The sequence below is a fragment of the Bos javanicus genome, chromosome 1 (genome assembly GCF_032452875.1).
Source record: "Bos javanicus breed banteng chromosome 1, ARS-OSU_banteng_1.0, whole genome shotgun sequence".
Taxonomy (NCBI): Eukaryota; Metazoa; Chordata; class Mammalia; order Artiodactyla; family Bovidae; genus Bos; species Bos javanicus.
The window spans coordinates 67,065,227-67,087,494 of NC_083868.1; the positions used below are offsets into that span (position 1 = coordinate 67,065,227).

At 40.7% G+C, this 22,268-nt stretch overlaps 1 protein-coding gene across 1 annotated transcript in view; it reads left to right on the top strand.

Moving 5' to 3' along the window:
• Positions 1–247: 247 nt before the first annotated feature.
• FAM162A (family with sequence similarity 162 member A) overlaps positions 248–22,268 on the top strand; it is a 40,827-nt gene continuing 18,806 nt past the window's right edge. The window contains exons 1-2 of the mRNA XM_061405918.1: positions 248–396; positions 20,887–21,012. Coding sequence (XP_061261902.1) covers positions 363–396; positions 20,887–21,012 — 160 coding nt within the window. The 5' untranslated portion in view covers positions 248–362. The remainder of the gene's footprint in view (positions 397–20,886; positions 21,013–22,268) is intronic.

Here is a 22,268-nt window from a genome sequence, read left to right on the forward strand (position 1 = left end):
GCAATGGCACTAGAAACCAAGACTCCGAAAGAGCATTCTTAAGGCCTCGGCCAAAACGCTGGACCGTGCGGGGCGGGACGAGGCAGCTACCCGCCAGGTCTGAGCGCTACGCACGACCTGCACGTTCCGCTCATCGCTAAGGCCCCGCCCACAGGGGCCGGCAATCACGCTCACGTCATGCACGCCCCGCCCGCCACCCTGCCACGCACGGCCCTCCGGCTCTGCCCTCACCTTCCACAAGCCCCGCCCACCACCCCGCCCACGGAGCTCTCGTCCTCACTTTCCCGGCGCTCGGTGACATTGAGCTCGCCCGCGCCACCGCCGGCCTTGGGGCACTGTGCTGGTCGGCGGAGTAGGCGGCCATGGGGAGCCTCCGCGGCCTGCGCCTGGTGGCTGGTGAGACGCGGGCGGCGCTGAGGGTGGGCGGAAAGCCAACTTGGCCGCTTTGGGTGAAGGAAGCCTGCAGCCCAATTAGGCCTGGTAGTTGCTTGGTTCTGTTACGCATTCCCCTCAGGTAGTTCGGGATCCTGTTTGCAGGGTAGTAATAGTGGGAGAGAGCAGGGGCTGAGCGCGGAATTGGTAAGCAGACATGCGTACTAGACAGGAGTGACCCTCGCACCAGGCTCTACATTCACCCAGCTGCCTCCAACTTAATGAGCCCTCGTTACGATCAGTTTCGCGACCCCCCCAGGCCCTGTGAGTCCGTTCTTAATGCACCTGCCATTCCTAGAACTGGTGCTTCAGCTTTCCATGAGTCTTAGTGTCCTCCTCACTCCCACCCCCAACCATCTCTAGAGTTTATCCCTCAGAGAAAATTTCTAGTCTGGGGTTTCCTACCCATTTGGTATCTGATTTGGCAAGAGATTTAAGGTCTCCCAGAATAGTAGTATTTGGTTTCCTAAAGTGGGGGGAGGACACATTTCTTTTAAATAATTCTACAATAAAGTACTTTGAATTTCTTAGAGGAAAGTGTTACGTAAACGCAGGACATGCGTTTTGTTTTCCTTGTAGACATTTGTATAATGACTTTTGGGAGTCAGAATTTAATTAGCCTTCTTGGGAACCAACAGAGCCTTTGCTTACTAGGGGCTTAGAAATCAAGAGTATTTGCCTTTTGACTGTTTTCTAGCACCGGGGCAAATCACTCTTTTGGTCTTGTTCATGAACTTTGATAATGTGTAATGATTGATTCCTTAGTACCAAAAAGTTGTTTAATTCACATTTTAAAGAGAGAATCGCCTTAAACTTAGTGATTGAGATAATGTAAATGAACATTGCAAATGTAAATGAAATAACGTAGAAAAAGTTATCCTTTGCATGGCTTATTTCGCATTTCAGTGGAGAATAGGCAGGAAAACTTGTTTCAAACTAAATATTATTTATTTCCTTTAAAACAAATACCCTTTTCACTAAAGAAGATTGATTTGTTCAGTTTTGATGAACGAATTTGCTTAAAATCTTTTGTATACATCCAGTTAACCTTTTTAGTAAGGTAAGCAAAAGAATCTCTGCTCTCTAAAAAATGTCTTGTAAAAGGGACTTTGACTATGGAACCAAGACTGAATGTTTTTAATTAGTTCATGTTCTTGCCTTGAGAATATTAATACATTTATGCACTATAAGGATTCCAAAACCTCTTGCAAACTTTTAAGAACTTTACTATTGAGCACTCAGTCAAAATAAAATTCCTTGAGCACTTTAAGGACAATTTGTTTTACTCCAGATAGATCCTCTAAGGATGTTATATGAGCAACTCTTTCCAAAGGATCTCTGAATATCTGATATTTTGTGAGCAACTCCAAGCAATCTGCTCTTTCACTCACTTTTGCCCATTTTATGTCTAAATACTTTCACCTGCATTGTTTTATATGATTGATTATTCATAGTAGCCCTCTTAGGTAACTCTTATCATCCCCTCCCTATTTTACAAATGAATAAACAAAGGTCTGAGGGTTAGATGACTTGTCCCAGTTCACTTCATCATAAAATATTAGAGTCAGGAGATGAGTCAGTGCCCTCAAATTCTGGAACTTGTACTCTTTGCTTTGTTCGAGCTGCTTGTTCAGATATGTATGTACATGTATTTCTCATGGCTGACAGGGTCTATTTGGTGTGAAATGGAAGAGTCATCAAATGCAGGTTTACTTTGAAACTGAAGCAGTCATTCATATGCAAATAGTTTTCAAGTAAGAAGAGTGATTTAACTGTCAGCCTTACTAAAGGAATGGTAGATCAGATAGAAACACAATCTAGGCATACTTTACTTATCCAGAATATTGTTTGGAAGGCAATGGCAACCCACTCCAGTACTTTTGCCTGGAAAATCCCATGGACAGAGAAGCCTGGTAGACTGCAGTCCACGGCATCGCCAAGAGTCAGACACGATTGAGCGACTTCACTTGTACTTTTCACTTTCATGCATTGGAGAAGGAAATGGCAACCCACTCCAGTGTTCTTGCCTGGAGAGTCCCAGGGATAGGGGAGCCTGGTGGGCTGCCGTCTATGGGATCGCACAGAGTCAGACACAATTGAAGCAACTTAGCAGCAGTACTTTAGGTGAATGAAATTTCAAAAAGCCAGAGCTTAATCCTTTAGATGATGGACCCTTATTTTTAATCATTTCTGTTGGAAATCTATACTTCCTTTAACAAACAAAAAGAATGTAGACTTTTATGATCTTGGTTTTGTTTTGTCGATGTAGCTGTAGAAATAGATCGGTGTTGTTAACTTTTGGTTCTTGGACCTCTTCACAGATAAGAGGGCCTATGAACCTTGGAAATTACATTCGAATTTTTATGGTTGTATGCCTGTCTGGAGAAGAGAGGATCCATAGCTGGCATCCATTTGTTATTGTTCAGTCACTCAGTTGAATCCGACTCTTTGTGACTCCATTGACTGCAGTACACCAAGCTTCCTGTCTTTCACTATCTCCTGGAGTTTGCCCAGACTCATGTCCATTGAGTTGATAATGCCATCCAACCAACTCTTCCTGTCTCCCCCTTCTGCTCTCAATCTTTCCCTGTAGCAAGGTCTTTTCCAACGAGTTGGCTCTTCGCAACAGGTGGCCAAAGTATTGGAGCTTCAGCTTCAGCATCAGTGCTTTCAGTGAATATTGAGGGTTGATTTCCTTTAGGATTGACTGGTTTGATCCCCTTGCAGTCCAAGGGACTCTCAAGAGTCTCTCCAGCACCATAGTTCGAAAGCATTGGTTCTTTGGCACTCGGCCTTCTTCATGGTCCAGCGCTCACATCCGTATATGACTACTGGAAAAACCATAGCTTTGACTGTAGGGACCTTTGTTGGCAAAGTGACGTCTCTGCTTTTTAATACGCTGTCTAGCTTCTCTTCCCAGGAGCAAGCATCTTTTAATTTCATGGCTGCAGTCGTGTCCCCAGTGATTTTGGAGCCCAATAAAATTAAGTCTGTCACTGTTTCCATTTTTTACCTATTTGCCATAAAGTGATGGGACTGGATTCCATGAAGTTACTTAGTTTTTTGAATGTTGAGTTTTAAGCCACCTTTTACACACTCTTCTTTCACCCTCAAGAAACTCTTGAGGTCCTCTTTCTTTTCTGCCATTAGGGTGGTGTCATCTGCATATCTGAGGCTATTGATATTTCTCCCAGCAGTCTTGACTCCAGCTTGAGCTTCATCCAGTCTGGGATTTAACATGATGTACTCTGCATATAAATTAAATAAGCAGGGTGACAGTATCAGCCTTGAGGTACTCCTTTCCCAATTTGGAACCAGTCCATTGTTGCATGTCCAGTTCTAACTGTTGCTTCTTGACCTGCATACTGATTTCTCCAGAGGCACGTCAGGTGGTCTAGTATTCCCATCTTTTTAAGAATTTTCCACGGTTTGTTGTGATCCACACAGTCAAAGGCTTTAGTGTAGTCAGTGAAGCAGAAGTGATATTTTCTGGAATTCCCTTGCTTTTTCTGTGATTCAGTGGATGTTGGCAATTTGATCTCTGGTTCCTCTGCCTTTTCTAAATCTCTCTTTGCATCTGAAAGTTCTTGGCTCACATACTGTTGGAGTCTAGCTTGAAGGATTTTGAGCATGACTTTGCTAGCATGTGATATGAGTGCAGTTGTGCTGTAGTTTGAATATTGTTTGGCATTGCCCTTCTTTGGGATTGGAATGAAAACTGACCTTTTCCAGTCCTGTGGCCACTGCTGAGTTTTCCAAATTTGCTGGCATATTGAGTGGAGCACTTTCACAGAATCACCTTTTAGGATTTGAAATATCCTGAAATGAAAAACCTAAAAGCTGGAATTCATCACCTCCACTGGCTTTGTTCATAGTGATGCTGCCTAAGGTCCACTTGACTTCACACTCCAGGATGTCTGGATCTAGGTGAGTGGTCACACCATTGTGATTATCCAGGTCATTAAGACCTTTCTTGTACAATTCTTCTGTGTATTCTTGCACAATTCTTCTGTGTATTCTTGCCACCTGTTCTTAATATTGTCTGCTTCTGTTAGGTCCATGACTTCCCTGGTGGCTCAGACGGTAAAGCGTTTGTCTACAATGTGGGAGACCTGGGTTCGATCCCTGGGTCGGGAAGTTCCCTGGAGAAGGAAATGGCAACCCACTCCAGTACTCTTGCCTAGAAAATCCCATGGACAGAGGAGCCTGGTGTCCATGGGGTCACAAAGAGTCAGACACGACTGAGCGACTTCACTTTCTTTTTGTTAGGTCCATACTGGTTCTGTCCTTTGAGTCCATCGTTGCATGAAATGTTCCCTTAGTATCTCTAATTTTCTTAAAGAAATCTTTAGTCTTTCCCATTCTATTGTTTTCCTCTATTTCTTTGCATTGTTCCCTAAGGCTGTCTTATCTCTCCTTGCTATTCTTCGGAACTCTGTGTTCAGATAGGTATATCTTTCGTTTTCTCCTTTGCCTTTTGCTTCTCTTCTTTTCTCAGCTATTTGTAAGGCCTCCTCAGACAACCATTTTGCCTTGTTGTATTTCTTTTTCTTGGGGGTGATTTTAGTCACTGCCTCCTGTACAATGTTACAAACTTCATCCATAGTTCTTCAGGCACTCTGTCTTATCAGAGCTAATCCCTTGAATCTGTCACTTCCACTGTGTAATCACTGGCATCCATTACTTAGAGCAATCTGTGCTAAGGTAAAAAGCACTTCTATGATGATTTGTAATTAGGTGGCTAGTGACCCATGCTACTGTGGGTACCATGAGGGTAAAGTGGGTCTGTTTGTACTCTGTCTTCACCACTTACCAGTGTCCAGCTCATAGTAGATAGACAATAGATATTTTTTGGAATAATTTTTTAATATTGTATTATTTTTTAAAGATAATTGTTTTTACTTTCTATACAATAATTACTACCCCAAAGGAATGAAATGGTCTTATAAGTATGTTTATTCACACCTTCAAAAAGTATTTGCTGCCCTAAACTCCTTTGACTTAATAGGAGATTTAAAAATGAATTTTTTATTATTATTATGCCAATGAAGTGGGCCATGAACAGCCTCCTTGTCAGTTTAACTCATGCCAAAGCATTAGAATCAAGAAATAACTTAGAAGTCATGTACCCTAATTTTACTGATGAGGCCAAAGAAGGAAATTGACTTGGGAAGGGTCACACAAGTACAAAGCTGGGAATATCTCCCGGCTCCTATTCTGATTTTATTTCTACTACACTAAGTCCCCTGCATGTAAATGAGTTCCGTCCCAAGTCCAGTTTACCCGTAAGCCCAACAAAGCTAGCCTAGGTACCCATCTAACACAATTGGCTATATAATACTGTTGAAATAGGTTTATAATACTTTTCACACAAATAATATATACAAAATAAACACAAAAAAACATTTTTAATACTACAGTACAGTGCCTTGAAAAGTACAGTGGTACAGTACAACAGCTGGCATACAGGGCCATGTTTGCATCTTTGAAAGTTCACAACTTGAAGATTCTTATGTTGGGGACTTACTGTACATTCTGCTCCTTCATTGTACTTTTTGTTTGTTCTTGCTAATCAGCCCTAAGTGAGTACATGCCCATTTTTACCATTTTATGCCTCTAGTCTTTGGCTTTGCTTATCACTCCCTCCAAGTCTTGCCAACGGTTTTTATCAAGCAAACACTGTGTGCCCTATTCACTATGAAAGCTCTAGAATGAGTGGACTGCCATTCTTCCTAGGGCTAGAGCTTATTGCAATAAACAGATGTATATAATATATCTGGAGAGCCTATACAAGATAGTAGATATTAAGTGCTAGATTGCAGAACAGATTTTAAATGCTGCTCTGGTGTCCTGATTGGGTTCCTTTTAACTTTACACATATCTCTTTCTAGTTTCACAGTTAGCCTTGTTACATTGGTACCTAGACATCTGCCACGGCGAGGGTTTTTGGCAAAAGCTACAAATCAGGGCTTTTCCCCACCAGCCCCCTCCCGAGCATTCAGAGAAAGGAAAAGTAGTGTATGTTAGGGTTATCTACTGAAGGCTCCTTTGAAACAAAAGGGATGAAAGAGTGACATGAGCAAAGGGGCAGTAGAGAGTATGGAAAGGGTGTTGGAGGAGAAAGGGCAGTAGGGAGAAAGGATTATCTTGGATTGCAGGAGGGAATAGGAGATAAAGTATGGCCTTTGAAGATTTTAACCAGATGAATTTGGACAAAAGTCATTAAAAAACATTTTTGGAAAATTAACATGATAGCTGCTACCTGTGAAGATATTACTGTAATCCATGGGTGAAGTAATGTGGAAATGATAAAAAAGGAATTTATCTAGGAAGTGTTTTGAAGAAACTATTCATATGACTTTGAGACATAGAGTAATGTAAGAAAGGACATAGAGACTAAAGTGGAGGACTGAAGGAGTATTGCCCCATTGTCAGAGATAAGAGAGTTGGGAAGGAATTTGGCATTTGGGAAATTGGAAATTTGGGAATTTGGCAGAGAGGATGGTGCACTATTGAGTAGGAGATGGCATTGAGTTATAGGTGAGGATGGAACCTTTCAATTAAAGACCTGAAGACAAAGGAAGGGTAGAGTTAGAGAAATATATGAGAGCCAACAGTTTTGAGCTGATTATTAAAACAGGATGGAGGAGCCCTCCATAAGTAATGTGAAATAGAGGCAAAGATTGAACCCTGGAGGCCTGACATGGTGTAGACAATAGGAAGTGGCAGAGGATATTAAAGAAAGTAGACCCCAGAGGTCGGAGATGAAGGGGGGAATATGGCAGTGTAATGCACAGGAGGACTGAGGCCTTGTAGAAGGATGAGATCAAAGCTGGGAAGAGGAGAGTCTAATAGGTTAGTGATAAGATTCGAAAAGACATATTCATATGACTGGAAAGAGATCACTAGTTTACAGCAACTTTAGTAAATGGGGGAAGGAACATTGTAGTTAATGTGTGTTGATGGGGTCAGGGTAGTAAATACAAGCCACTTAGTCAGTCACTTGAGCTATGAAAGGAAGGAGATGGTATTTTATTTATAGGAGCTGTTGAGAACAAGTGAATGTTTTGTTCCAGATAGTGGACCCTCAGGGCCACTGTAGTATAATGTGTCAGGAATTCTCATCAACTACCAGCAGATGTGTAAATTGATTCAGCCTTTCTGGAAAGCACTTAAGAATCTTAAGGTTGGACCTAGAGATTATCATACTAGGTGAAGTAAGTCAGAGAAAGACAAATATATCACTCATGTGGAATCTAATTTTTTTTAAAAAGTACAAATGTTATTTCCATAACAGAAGCAGGCTTATAGATATCAACAACACAGTTAGGGTTATCAAAGGGAAATGTTGGAGGGAGGGATAAATCAGGAGTTTTAGAATCAACACACGCACCCTACTGTATTTAAGGACTCTACCCAATATTCTTTGATAACCTATATGAGAAAAGGTTCTAAAAAAAAATATACACACACATGTATATGTATAACTGAATCACTTTGCTGTACACCTGGAACTAACACAACATTGTAAATCAACTATACTCCAATAAAATTAAAATATTAAAAAAAAGAATCTTAAAAGAGTTCATGTCCTTTAACCATTGTATCCTTTAGCCCTCCACTACCAGGATTCTATATAAGAAAATAACCAGAAATGCCATTAAAGATTATGTAGAAAACTATTGATGCTTTTGATCTGTGGTTTTGGAGAAGACTTTTGCGAATCCCTTAGACTGCAAGGAGATCCAACCAATCCATCCTAAAGGAAATAAGTCCTGGGTGTTCATTGGAAGGACTGATGTTGAAGCTGAAACTCCAGTATTTTGGCCACCTGATGCGAAGAGCTGACTCATTTGAAAAGACCCTGATGTTGGGAAAGATTGAAGGCAGGAGGAGAAGGGGATGACAGAGAATGAGATGGTTGGATGGCATCACCAACTCAATGGACATGAGTTTGGGTTAACTCCAGGAGTTAATGATGGACAGGGAGGCTTGATATGCTGTGGTTCATGGAGTCGCAAAGAGTTGGACATGACTGACTGACTGGACTGAACTGAATTCATTGGAATATTACTTGTAATAGTGAAAAATGAGAAATAAATCCAGCTATAGAGAATGATTGAATTCAATTTATATCCATTGGATATTATGCAGTATCAGAAGTATTTTTTAATTAATGTCTTGGTAAAGTGTTTGTGACATAAGCAAGATATGGAATTATCTGGTAATGGAAAATGTATATGTTGTGTATAAGTATAGGAAGATGTCTGGGAAAAAATACACCAAGTTGTTACCCCCAGATGGTGTGATTATAGATGCTTTTGTTTTTCTTCATGTGTATTTTTAGTTTCCCAAATTTTCCATTATAAGCAAGCGTTACTTTTATAATATAACAGATTCTTTTGATTTGTTTAAGAGTGGGGAGACAGTAGTTGGCAAGAAAAAGGCAGTGGAAAAGATAGATCTAGAGGTTATGAGAATTTTGGTACAGCATCTCTCAGCAAGAAGGATCACAGATGGAACGGTTCAGAATGAAGGAAGAATTGTGTGGATGGATGAAACAGACGCAGAGGTAGGGAATCTGTTCTATCACAAAACCTATTTAGGTCAACAGCTGAGGTAGAGAGAATTTCAAATAACCACTGTTGGGAGTTAGGGTTAGGGTTAGGGTTAGCTGAGATGTTGATGGGAGGATAAATGATCACCAGGGAGTAGCCCCTTATCACCGATAATTGGGCCCACCCGATACATGGATACTTTTCTTTCCATAAGAGTCCCTGCCCACTCTCCCCCACCACCCCCCAACCTCCACCACCTCAGCTTAAAAACTGGCCAGGTTCCAAAGGTTTATTTATAAATCTATTTTTTGAACTTTTAAGAATTTTTTTCTATGAAAGTAATATTTCAAATGTTAATTACAGTTCTAGCCAGCCCACAAAACTTATGATATCATTGTGTCTTGCCCATTTTTTCCTTACTAGTATTTTTCACATCTGTTAGTTTCTTTCCATTGATACCTATAGGTATCCTCTTTCCTGTACACAACCCACTTGAACTTGTGATACCGCTTAAGAGGATGTTTCCACATTTATGTCTACCCACTTCTGCTCCCTTTGTCCTACTTCTCCCACACTCCTAGCCAGTCCTGCATTCTGCACTCAGATTTATCTGCCAGAGTCACCGTGGTTAGTTTTAGTTTCCTACTCAAAACTGCTTTGCCTGTTCCCCAAAATCTTTTTGGGGTTTGGCAGACAAAAGGACTGTCACTGTGGAGAAGCATAGACAAACACAGAGTGCTGAACCAGAGTGCATTAGGCCACTATCATCACTTAAGTTCTCAGCACAACATCAGCATGTCAGCAGCAAGGCTTGTGAGCATTGGTTGCCTGGCAGCCAGATCCAAAATTCTATGTCACATACAAGAATAGGGCAAGTCAGTGTTTGAAGCCAGAAGAAATCCATCATTTGTCAGAATAGTTGCAGACATGAGATATCAAGCTGTTAAGGTCTCATCACTGAAGAAGCTCAGAGCATGTTAATGTTTCAGTCTTTTTCATTTGTTGTGGTCACCTTTTAGGGCAGCCCAGCTTTGCTTCCAATGTAGAAAGCAAATCAGATCAGATCAGATCAGTCGCTCAGTCGTGTCTGACTCTTTGTGACCCCATGAATCGCAGCACGCCAGGCCTCCCTGTCCATCACCAACTCCCGGAGTCTACCCAAACTCATGTCCATCAAGTTGGTGATGCCATCCAGCCATCTCATCCTCTGTCGTCCCCTTCTCCTCCTTCCCCCAATCCCTCCCAGCATCAGAGTCTTTTCCAATGAGTCAACTCTTCGCATCAGGTGGCCAAAGTACTGGAGTTTCAGCTTTAGCATCATTCCTTCCAAAGAAATCCCAGGGCTGATCTCCTTCAGAATGGACTGGTTGGATCTCTTTGCAGTCCAAGGGACTCTCAAGAGTCTTCTCCAACACCACAGTTCAAAGGCATCAATTCTTCGGCGCTCAGCCTTCTTCACAGTCCAACTCTCACATCCATACATGACCACAGGAAAAACCATAGCCTTGACTAGACAAACCTTTGTTGGCAAAGTAATGTCTCTCTTTTGAATATGCTATCTAGGTTGGTCATAACTTTCCTTCCAAGGAGTAAGCGTCTTTTAATTTCATGGCTGCAGTCACCATCTGTAGTGATTTTGGAGCCCCCAAAAATAAAGTCTGACACTGTTTCCACTGTTTCCCCATCTATTTCCCATGAAGTGATGGGACCGGATGCCATGATCTTCGTTTTCTGAATGTTGAGCTTTAAGCCAACTTTTTGACTCTCCTCTTTCACGCTCATCAAGATGCTTTTGAGTTCCTCTTCACTTTCTGCCATAAGGGTGGTGTCGTCTGCATATCTGAGGTTATTGATATTTCTCCCGGCAATCTTGATTCCAGTTTGTGTTTCTTCCAGTCCAGCGTTTCTCATGATGTACTCTGCATATAAGTTAAATAAGCAGGGTGACAATATACAGCCTTGACATACTCCTTCTCCTATTTGGAACCAGTCTGTTGTTCCATGTCCAGTTCTAACTGTTGCTTCCTGACTTGCATACAGATTTCTCAAGAGGCAGATCAGGTGGTCTGGTATTCCCATCTCTTTCAGAATTTTCCACAGTTTATTGTGATGCACACAGTCAAAGGCTTTGGCATAGTCAATAAAGCAGAAATAGATATTTTTCTGGAACTCTCTTGCTTTTTCTATGATCCAGCGGATGTTGGCAATTTGATCTCTGGTTCCTCTGCCTTTTCTAAAACCAGCTTGAACATCAGGAAGTTCACCGTTCACATATTGCTGAAGCCTGGCTTGGAGAATTTTGAGCATTACTTTACTAGCGTGTGAGATGAGTGCAATTGTGCGGTAGTTTGAGCATTCTTTGGCATTACCTTTCTTTGGGATTGGAATGAAAACTGACCTTTTCCAGTCCTGTGGTTCTCTATTCTAAATGAGCTCTGAGTGGGAATAAGAGTTCCAATTTCTCTGTGTAATATAATTACACCACCTTATTCTTCTTTATAGTAGGTCTACTGAGCAGCTACAAACATTTGACATACGACTTTATCATAATATAAAATGTAGTATTGATAGTTTACAGGTAGGAACTTTGCCATCCTCAGGATAAACATACATTTAGTTTTTTCCACTTGAGACTTACAATTGATTCACAAAACAAACTTTCAGAGTTCTTTCCTCAGACTTGCCATTTCCTATCACAGCAAACATTTCAGGACAAGCAGTATCCTATTTCAGTTCAAGAAGGATTAAATAGGCATTTGTGGGCTAGCATGAGAACCGGCTAAGTATTTAGATAAAAAAAATCTTTCCATGGAACATGAAAAAGGAACATTGTTTCCTCATAAATAATTTGAGAATGGGAATGTTTTTTATTTCCACAATGAAATTTTAATAACTCATCCATTTTATGAGCCTTTTTTTTTTTTGATATATGGTTGATTTACAATGTGTTAGTTTCAAACATACAGCAGAGTGATTTAGTTGTACATATATATATGTATATATGTTATTTTTCAGATTCTTTTGTTTTATAGGTTATTACAAGATATCGAATATAGTTCCCTGTGCTATACAGAAGATCCCTGCTTTTTATCTATTTTATTTATAATAGTGTGTATCTGTTAATCCCAAACTCCTAATTTATCCCTCCTCCACCCTTTCTCCTTTGGTAACCATAAGTTTATTTCTACGTCTGTGAGTCTGTTTCTGTTTCGTAAATATATTCATTTGTATCATTTTTAAGATTCCACGTAGAAGTGATGCCATATGATTATTTGTCTTTCTCTGTCTTGTTCACTTAGTGTAATAATCTCTAGTTTGATCCATGTTATTGAAAGTGGCTTTATATCATTGAAAAGAGGGATTTTTAACACAGCTAGAGACATGTAGCTCTGCATGTGTGTGCAGGTGTGCCTTGGTCATTCTTGTAGCCTTTGTTCAGAAGGGACTCTAGCTAGTTGTGCTGAAGAGCAGCAGTTCTCAAACATGGCAATGCATTAGAATCACTTAGAAAATCTTTCTTATGAATACTAATACCAGAGTCCTGTTCACAGAAATTGGGATTAATTGATCTGGGGTGGCCCTGTTGGTTGGTTTTTTGTTTGTTTGTTTTTCTGTGATGATTCCAGTATACTTTGAAATCCATCTTTCTCAAATTTTAGTGTGCATAAACATCACTTGAAGGGCTTGTGAAAACATTTTTCTAGTCCTCACCCCAGGAGATTCTAATTTTGGTTGGTGTCTGAGAAGTATTTCCAAGAAGCTCCCAGCTGAGGCTGAATAGCACTATTATAGACTTTAGAGTATATGGTATTGGTTTCCATATGTCCAGCACAAAATATGTATGCATCAAAATATTGAATGAATGTGGCTATTTGCTTCTGGAAATAGAATGTTCATATGAATGACTTGGATATCTCATTAAAAATACAGATTCAAATTCTGTTAGGTCTGGGGTGCGAGCTGAAAGTCTGCACTTGTAACAAGCTCACAGGAGATGGCAACAACATTTGAAAATAGCAAAGTATGACAAGATATATATCATCATGTATCATTTTCTCATCTCAGTTCCACCAAGGTACCCTAGGCAGATGACCCTCACCTGCACATCTTTGGTCTACCCTGAATTGGGCACATTTCCTATTATACCCCATTTCTTTCCTTTTCTCTCCTATTCCAAGAGCATACTGGAGTGCATATGAGTGAGACTGACATTTTTAATGAGATTACATAAAATCTTCTCTAATTTTTAAAATACTTAATATTAAGTAAATATATATTTTTTTCATAGTTTGTATAAAGTAAAAACAATAAGATCTAATTAGGCCCATGTTTAAAAATATTTTTATTTAGAATAATTTTATTTACAGAAAAGTCACAAAGATAGTACAGAGTTCTGTGTATTGCTTACCCAATTACCTCTAATTTTATCATTTTACATAACCCGCAGTACATTTGTCATTACTAAGTAATTAACACAAACTTCATACCTAGCAACATACTTGCAAGAGACCTGGCAGCTGATCTTCACACAGGTTCTAGTGTGTGTGAAAGTTGCTCAGTCGTGTCTGACTCTGCAATTCCATGGGCTATACTGTCCATGGAATTTTCCAGGCCAGAATACTGGAGTGGGTAGCCAATTCCCTTCTCCAGGGGATCTTCCCAACCCAGGGACCAAGCCCAGGTCTCCCGCAGTGCAGGCAGATTCTTTACCAGCTGAGCCACCAGGGAAGCCCTCACACAGGTTAAGAAACACTAAATTAGATAATCTTATAAAAGTGTCTTTCTCCACCAGCATTCATTGAACCTTCATTTATCATCACTGGTTCTCAGAGATTGGTCATATTCCAGGTAACATCATTGACTGTTCTCTGGGAGAGTCTTAAATGATTCTGAGGGGGAAGAAAAGAGCATTCCCACTGCTCTACACTGTCCATCATGGGGTTGAAAAGAATGGAAAGGAAAGAACAGGAGGACAGAAGTCAGTACTTGAATCAGATTCATTGAGACTAACCCGCTAAAGCCTCCAGGTAGCAGTAATAACTCTTAAGGTACTGATTTACAAATTGTGAGCCCCCAGACCAACAGGATTGGCATCACCTGGGATATTGTTGGAAATTCTCAGGCTCCACATACACTTACTGAATCAGAAACTCTGGAAACGGGGTCCAGTAGAATGTATTACGAGTCCTCTGGGTGATTGTGTTGCATACTAAAGCTTAAGGACAGCTACTCTTAAGATTAACAAGCCATTTGCCAGTCAGAGCCTTACAGGCACAGTGAGGCTTGACTTCCTGCTAAGGCCTTGGGGACACAGATTCGGTCACCCAGGGACAGGCTGCGAGTGAAGCCAGAGGGTTAAAGGGCTGTTTTTCTTTTGGGTTTTTTGTTTGTTTTTAATTGGGTTCCACCAGAGGATGGAAAATTTTTGGCTTGGATGTCTGGGGCAATAAATTCTTATCTCTTTGAGAAAGAAAAGTAGTCTTAATAATGATAGTAAAACTTTTATGCTTCAATTTTATTGTAGTTGCAGAATAAGTACCAAAATCACATCAAGACTTCATATATTTTTTTAAGTGATGCTAGGTTTTTAAATTATTTTTTCCAATAGTCTGTTGTTTCTAATATGTATAATATTATGTTTACTTATGCTTTAATACCATTTATACCTTAGGGAGAGAAAAATTACTGGCATCCAGTGTGAAGTTGTAGTAAGAAAAGGTTGGGAGATATTTTCTGATCTAGGTAAACCTCTCATGCCTTTAAGTCCCTATTCTTCCATCCCAGGTGTGTCTGTAACCTCAAGTCCTGCTCTCTTTTCATTATTCCTCTGTTCTGGCCATGCTGGCCGCCTCGCTGTGTCCCTGGAACCACTTTAGGGCCTTTGCACTTACTGTTATTTCTGTTTGGAGTATCCTTCCACTAGATACCTGCATGCTAGCTCCCTGACTTCCTTCATGCCATTCTCATAGAGAACTTCTCTTACTACCCTATCTAAAATCTTTCTCTCTCACACACACACCACATTTTAAGCACACAAACATTTTGTTTCCCCTTTGTTTATTTTTCTGTCTGGCATTTACTATCTAACTATATATATACTTCCCCCCCACCTTCCTCCAGTAGAATATAAGCTCATCTGGCATAAATTTTCATCTGTTTTTTATATTGCCTAGAGTAATACCTGACAAGTACTATTTGTTGAATGAATAACTGTCTCCAAATGTGCATTTGTGTGACTGACAGTAAGTAGGTGTACATGGTAACATTTTTGTTTTAACCTGAACTGACTTTATTTTGGGGGGCTCCAAAATCACTGCAGATGGTGATTGTAGCCATGAAATTAAAAGACACTCCTTGGAAGGAAAGTTATAACCAACCTAGACAGCATATTAAAAAGCAGAGACATTACTTTGTCAACAAAGGTCTGTCTAGTCAAGGCTATGGTTTTTCCAGTAGTCATGTATGGATGTGAGAGTTGGACTATAAAGAAAACTGAGCTCCGAAGAATTGATGCTTTTGAACTGTGGTTTTGGAGAAGACTCTTGAGAATCCCTTGGACTGCAAGGAGATCCAACCAGTCCATCCTAAAAGAGATCAGTCCTGGGTGTTCATTGGAAGGACTGATGTTGAAGCTGAAACTCCAATGCTTTGGCCACCTCATGCGAAGAGTTGACTCATTGGAAAAGACTGATGCTGGGAGGGGTTGGGGGCAGGAGAAGAAAGGGACAACAGAGGATGACATGGCTAGATGGCATCACCAACTCGATGGACATGAGTTTGAGTGAACTCCGGGAGTTGGTGATGGACAGGGAGGCCTGGCGTGCTACAATTCATGGGGTTGCAAAGAGTCAGCCACAACTGAGCAACTGAACTGAAGTGAAGTGAACTGAGCTAAGAGGCAACTTGTCTTTTACTCTTCTAAACTGTTCTATTTTTCTAAACTTCCTCTGTTCTAATTAAGAGGGATGGGAATGGATGGTACCTAAGGAGATAAGTATTATTTCTTTTTCTGTTTCCTCTTTAGACAGTAGAGCTCGCTGTCAGTTAACTTGGTTCCTTTCTGTCTCAGTACCTGCCAGAAGCGGATAGGACAGGATGGTGTGGGAAGGGTCACATTAAACTAGTGGTCCCCTGGGGAAGATGAAAAAGTCCTGAAGATGGATGGTGGTGGTGTGTGCGTGCTCAGTCATGTCCAACTCTCTGCGACCCCCATGGACTGCAGCCTGCCAGGCTCTTCTGCCCATGGGATTTCCCAGGCAAGAATACTGGGGTTGGTTGCCATTTCCTCCTCCAGTGGATCTTCCTGACCCAGGGATCAAACCCCTGTCTCCTGCACTGGAGGGCAAATTCTCTACCACTGAGCCACCTGGGAAGCCCCGGATGGTGATGATGGTGGCAAAACAATGTGAAGTACTTAATGCCATAGCACTGTACACTTAAAAGTGGTTAAAATGGTAAATTTTGTGTTATATGTTTTTTTACCATGGTTTAAAAAAAAAAATTTAAGGGACTAGATCTGATAGGGTGCCTGATGAACTATGGCTGGAGGTTCATGACATTGTACAGGAGACAGGGATCAAGACCATCCCCATGGAAAAGAAATGCAAAAAAGCAAAGTGGCCATCTGAGGAGGCCTTACAAATAGCTGTGAAAAGAAGAGAAGTGAAAAGCAAAGGAGAAAAGGAAAGATATAAGCATCTGAATGCAGAGTTCCAAAGAATAGCAAGGAGAGATAAGAAAGCCTTCCTCAGCGATCATGCAAAGAAATAGAGGAAAACAACAGAATGGGAAAGACTAGAGATCTCTTCAAGAAAATTAGAGATACCAAGAGAACATTTCATTCAAAGATGGGCTCAATAAAGGACAGAAATGATATGGACCTAAGAGAAGCAGGAGATATTAAGAAGAGATGGCAAGAATACACAGAAGAACTGTACAAAAAAGAGATTCACGATGCAGATAATCACAATGGTGTGATCACTCACCTAGAGCCAGACATCCTGGAGTGTGAAGTCAAGTGGGCCTTAGAAAGCATCACTAGGAACAAAGCTAGTGGAGGTGATAGAATTCCAGTTGAGCTCTTTCAAATCCTGAAAGATGATGCTGTGAAAGTGCTGCACTCAATATGCCAGCACAGTTGGAAAACTCAGCAGTGGCCACAGGACTGGAAAAGGTCAGTTTTCTTTCCAATCCCAAAGAAAGGCAATGCCAAAGAATGCTCAAACTACTGCACAATTGCACTCATCTCACACGCTAGTAAAGTAATGCTCAAAATTCTCCAAGGCAGGCTTCAGCAATACGTGAACTGCAAACTTGCAGATGTTCAAGCTGGTTTTAGAAAAGGCAGAGGAACCAGAGATCAAATTGCCAACATCCGCTGCATCATGGAAAAAGCAAGAGAGTTCCAGAAAAACATCTCTTTCTGCTTTATTGACTATGCCAAAGCCTTTGACTGTGTGGATCACAATAAACTGTGGAAAATTTTTCAAGAGATGGGAATACCAGACCACCTGACCTGCCTCTTGAGAAACCTGTATGCAGGTCAGGAAGCAATAGTTAGAACTGGACATGGAACAACAGACTGGTTCCAAAGAGGAAAAGGAGTATGTCAAGGCTGTATATTGTCACCCTGCTTATTTAACTTCTATGCAGAGTACATCATGAGAAACGCTGAGCTGGAAGAAGCACAAGCTGGAATCAAGATTGCCGGGAGAAATATCAATAACCTCAGATATGCAGATGATACCACTCTTATGGAAGAAAGTGAAGAACTAAAAAGCCTCTTGATGAAAGAGGAGAGTGAAAATGTTGGCCTAAAACTCAACGTTCAGAAAACGAAGATCATGGCATGTGGTCCCATCACTTCATGGCAAATAGATGGGGAAACAGCGTCAGACTTTATTTTTTGGGGCTCCAAAATCACTGCAGATGATGATTGCAGCCATAAAATTAAAAGATGCTTACTCCTTAGAAGGAAAGTTATGACCAACCTAGATAGCATATTGAAAAGCAGAGACATTACTTTGCCAACAAAGGTCCATCTAGTCAAGGCTATGGTTTTTCCATTGGTCATGTATGGATGTGAGAGTTGGACTGTGAAGAAAGCTGAGCCCCGAAGAATTGATGCTTTTGAACTGTGGTGTTGGAGAAGACTCTTGAGAGTCGCTTGGACTGCAAGGAGATCCAACCAGTCCATTCTGAAGGAGATCAGCCCTGGGATTTCTTTGGAGGGAATGATGCTGAAGCTGAAACTCCAGTACTTTGGCTATCTGATGCGAAGAGTTGACTCATTGGAAAAGACTCTGATGCTGGGACGGATTAAGGGCAGGAGGAGAAGGGGACGACAGAGTGTGAGATGGCTGGATGGTATCACCGACACGATGGACATGAGTTTGAGTGAACTCCGGGAGTTGGTGATGGACAGGGAGGCCTGGCGTGCTGTGATTCATGGGGTCGCAAAGAGTCTGACACGACTGATTGACTGAACTGAACTGAAAAAAAAAAAATGCAAAACCCTGTAGTTCTCAAAGTGCGGTTTCAAAGCAGCAGTAGAAGCTTCACCGAAGAGCTTATTAAAAATGCAGATTCAACCCAAAACTGTTTCTAAAACTGGAGATAGGTGTGCTTATGATTGGCATTTTACCGAGCCATTTGGGTGGTTCTGATGCATCCTGAAGTTTGAGATCACAGCATTAAATATTTTGGTTTTAATCTTGAAAGCTATGAAGAACTTTAGAAGAGATTCATGGAATTTATCCGTGCCCTGATAACAATTTAAAACTACCTTGGTCAGAAATTCTGACCATCTTAGGGATAAAATTGAAGTGCTCTGGAAATGTTTTGAAGATTAGTGTTTAAGGAAACAAACTTAATGTTTAGAGTACCTGCCATGTTTCAAGCATCTTGCCAAATGCGCTTATGTGTATTTTCCATTTAAACTTGAAATCCAGCCTTGTTGAAGTAAATACTACATTATCTACATTTAAAATGTGGAAACAAACTAAGATCAATTATGATTTATCTACTTTTCTTACAGTGTACACGTGCTGTCACTAGGTGGCACTGGTAGTGTGGTTACTCAGACCCAGGCAAAGCTTTCTGGGACTGCTGCCTGGAAAACTGAAATAAATGAAAGAAATTGCCTCTTGTGAAAGAAATCAGACTGCAGGCAACCACAAATCTTGATACAAATAGAGGTTCCAGCTTAAGGTATGTTAGTGAATCTGACAATTCACTCTGAAAATAGGACCTCTGAAAATTCACCCCTGTATAAAAGCAATGAAAATATGACCATAGTCTTAGAGTCAACTTTTTCAGAACTCTAGGGAATAACCAGAGGCTTGTGACAATCTGTGTAGCATTTGTCCAAGAAAATGACTTAGTCAGGATAAGAACAGCAAGGCCCATGGAATGTTAATTCCTGTCTCCTCTTGGCTTCACAGTAATACTTTGAAACCAATACCTTGAAATCATGTAGCTCTAAAAATATAGCAGACACTGAAAAAGGCAGAATGGATTTGGAGCTCTGCAAACCCCTACCCCCAGAGGACTGTTACTGTTTGGTCTGTCTGTTCCGTGGAAACCCTCACTTAGCGGGCATGCCTTTTTTTTTAAAAAAACCTTACTCAGAGCTAATACAATGCAAACAGCTTCTTCCATACCCACCCCCATAGCATGCCCCCTAAATGCACACAGAGCCCTTCAGCAAAAGCTGGCAAACTTATTGGTGAAAGGCATTTAAGGAAGTTTCTGTCCAGTTATTAGTGGACAGCAAAGCTAACTCCGTCCTCCATCTTTTACCCCCTTCTCTCTCTGATTAATTCCTATCTAGCAGAATATTGAAGCAGAAGGTGATTCTTTGCTTTACACATTTAAAAGGATGAATTTTTAATGTGAAATTATGTATCAATAAAAGTGTTCTTTTAAAAATCTTTACACAAATATAAACGTGTCCATGAGAAGTCCACAGTGATTTTTTTTTAAGATTGCTATGTTTAAAGATTTTCTTAATAGCAAGAGAAAGAAAAAGCAAGGTAATTATGATTCTCACCAACTTTGGGAGGTCCAGTCCTGTAACCACATTTTACTGCTCTTTCCTCTCTTTCCTCCCCTTACTGCTTCAAACTCTGAAGCTACAATGACACTCTGTTAGGCTTCTGGAACTTCAAAGGTATAGAGTGTTTATCCATTAACAAATAGCTTTTTAAAACTGCTTGAATTCTGTGAAGTTTTAAGCACAAAGCTGTGAGGCCTCATTCTTGTCACACTAAAGGCAAATCTTGGGTGGGTATCCCATTCTTTGTCACCCAGAGCATCATGGAGCATCAGGATCTTGATCAGATTTATTATTGCTGCCTTTCCAGCTTTCTTTTCTGTTTCGTTCTTCTGTAGTGCTCCCTTCCACATCCTAGGGCCCTAGGACTCTTTTGTGATGATCCTTTGACTGAGGATCAGCCCTAGCCTCTTGTATGACTCCCCACCCCCATACTCAGAATTATCCCCTTTTACCCTCATCAGAACTGTTTCCGGCTGTCTCTGCTTTGAATTCTGATTAATTATTGATTAAAAATGTTCATGCTAACACTGAGGGTTATACTAACACTAATGATTCATAACAGAATCATTATTGTTATAAAACATGTGAGAAGTACTTTTATAAAACTTAAAGCCAATAAAATATATTGTAAATTCCTAATTTGCTAACCAGCAAAACATGCATATTTTAAGATAGCACTAAGTATAGTGCTTTAAATATAGTACATGTATCTTACATAGAGTAGGATATTAATTTTTTAAGTGAGTTAATTTTTATAAATGAAATATGTATTTTGCAGGCATTTTTCATTGTAAGATATCAAATTTCCTTTATCTGAAACATTTTTTTTCTCTTTTCTAGGAAGTTGTTTTAGGTCATGTGAAAGAGATGCTTTCTCATCTTTAAGGCTTACCAGAAACTCTGATTTGAAGAGAACAAATGGATTTTGCAGCAAACCCCAGGAAAGTCCAAAGCCTCCAGACCAACGTAAGTTTTTATTTGTCTTTCCAGTTATGGACTAGGCAGCTCCCAAAGACTAGAACAACCTGGAATCAAAAGGACCTAAGAGAGGTGGTCACAGGGGTCCCTATCATGTAGTTCAGGCCTCCCAAATTGTACGTAATATAGTTGTGCTTACATGTGGCAGTGATTTCTTCATTTTTCCCGTTTGTCATTTTCATCTCTTACCTCAAGGATTTGACTAGAGCTTTCTGTAGATGATAGATGCACCAAAGTAAATATTAAGTTCAGTTCAGTTCAGTCGCTCAGTCGTGTCCAACTCTTTGCAACCCCATGAATTGTAGCACGCCAGGTCTTCCTGTCCATCACCAACTCCCAGAGTTCACTCAAACTCATGTCCATCAAGTCGGTGATGCCATCCAGCCATCTCATCCTCTGTCGTCCCCTTCTCCTCTCGCCCCCAATCCCTCCCAGCATCAGAGTCTTTTCCAGTGAGTCAGCACTTCGCATGAGGTGGCCAAAGTATTGGAGTTTCAGCTTTAGCATCAGTCCTTCCAAAGAACACCCAGGACTGATCTCCTTCAGAATGGACTGGTTGGATCTCCTTGCAGTCCAAGGGACTCTCAAGAGTCTTCTCCAACACCACAGTTCAAAAGCATCAATTCTTTGGCGCTCAGCTTTCTTCACAGTCCAACTCTCACATCCATACATGACCAATGGAAAAACCATAGCCTTGACTAGATGGACCTTTGTTGGCAAAGTAATGTCTCTGCTTTTGAATATGCTGTCTAGGTTGGTCATAACTTTCCTTCCAAGGAGTAAGCGTCTTTTAATTTCATGGCTGCAATCACCATCTGCAGTGATTTTGAAGCCCCCAAAAATAAAGTCTGACGCTGTTTCCACTGTTTCCCCATCTATTTGCCATGAAGTGATGGGACCACATGCTATGATCTTAGTTTTCTGAATGTTGAGCTTTAAGCCAACTTTTTCACTCTCCTCTTTCACTTTCATCAAGAGGCTTTTTAATTCTTCTTCACTTTCTTCCATAAGGGTGGTGTCGTCTGCATATCTGAGGTTATTGATATTTCTCCTAGCAATCTTGATTCCAGCTTGTGCTTCTTCCAGCCCAGCGTTTCTTGTGATGTACTCTGCATAGAAGTTAAATAAGCAGGGTGACAATATACAGCCTTGACATACTCCTTTTCCTCTTTGGAACCAGTGTGTTGTTCCATGTCCAGTTCTAACTGTTGCTTCCTGACCTGCATACAGGTTTCTCAAGAGGC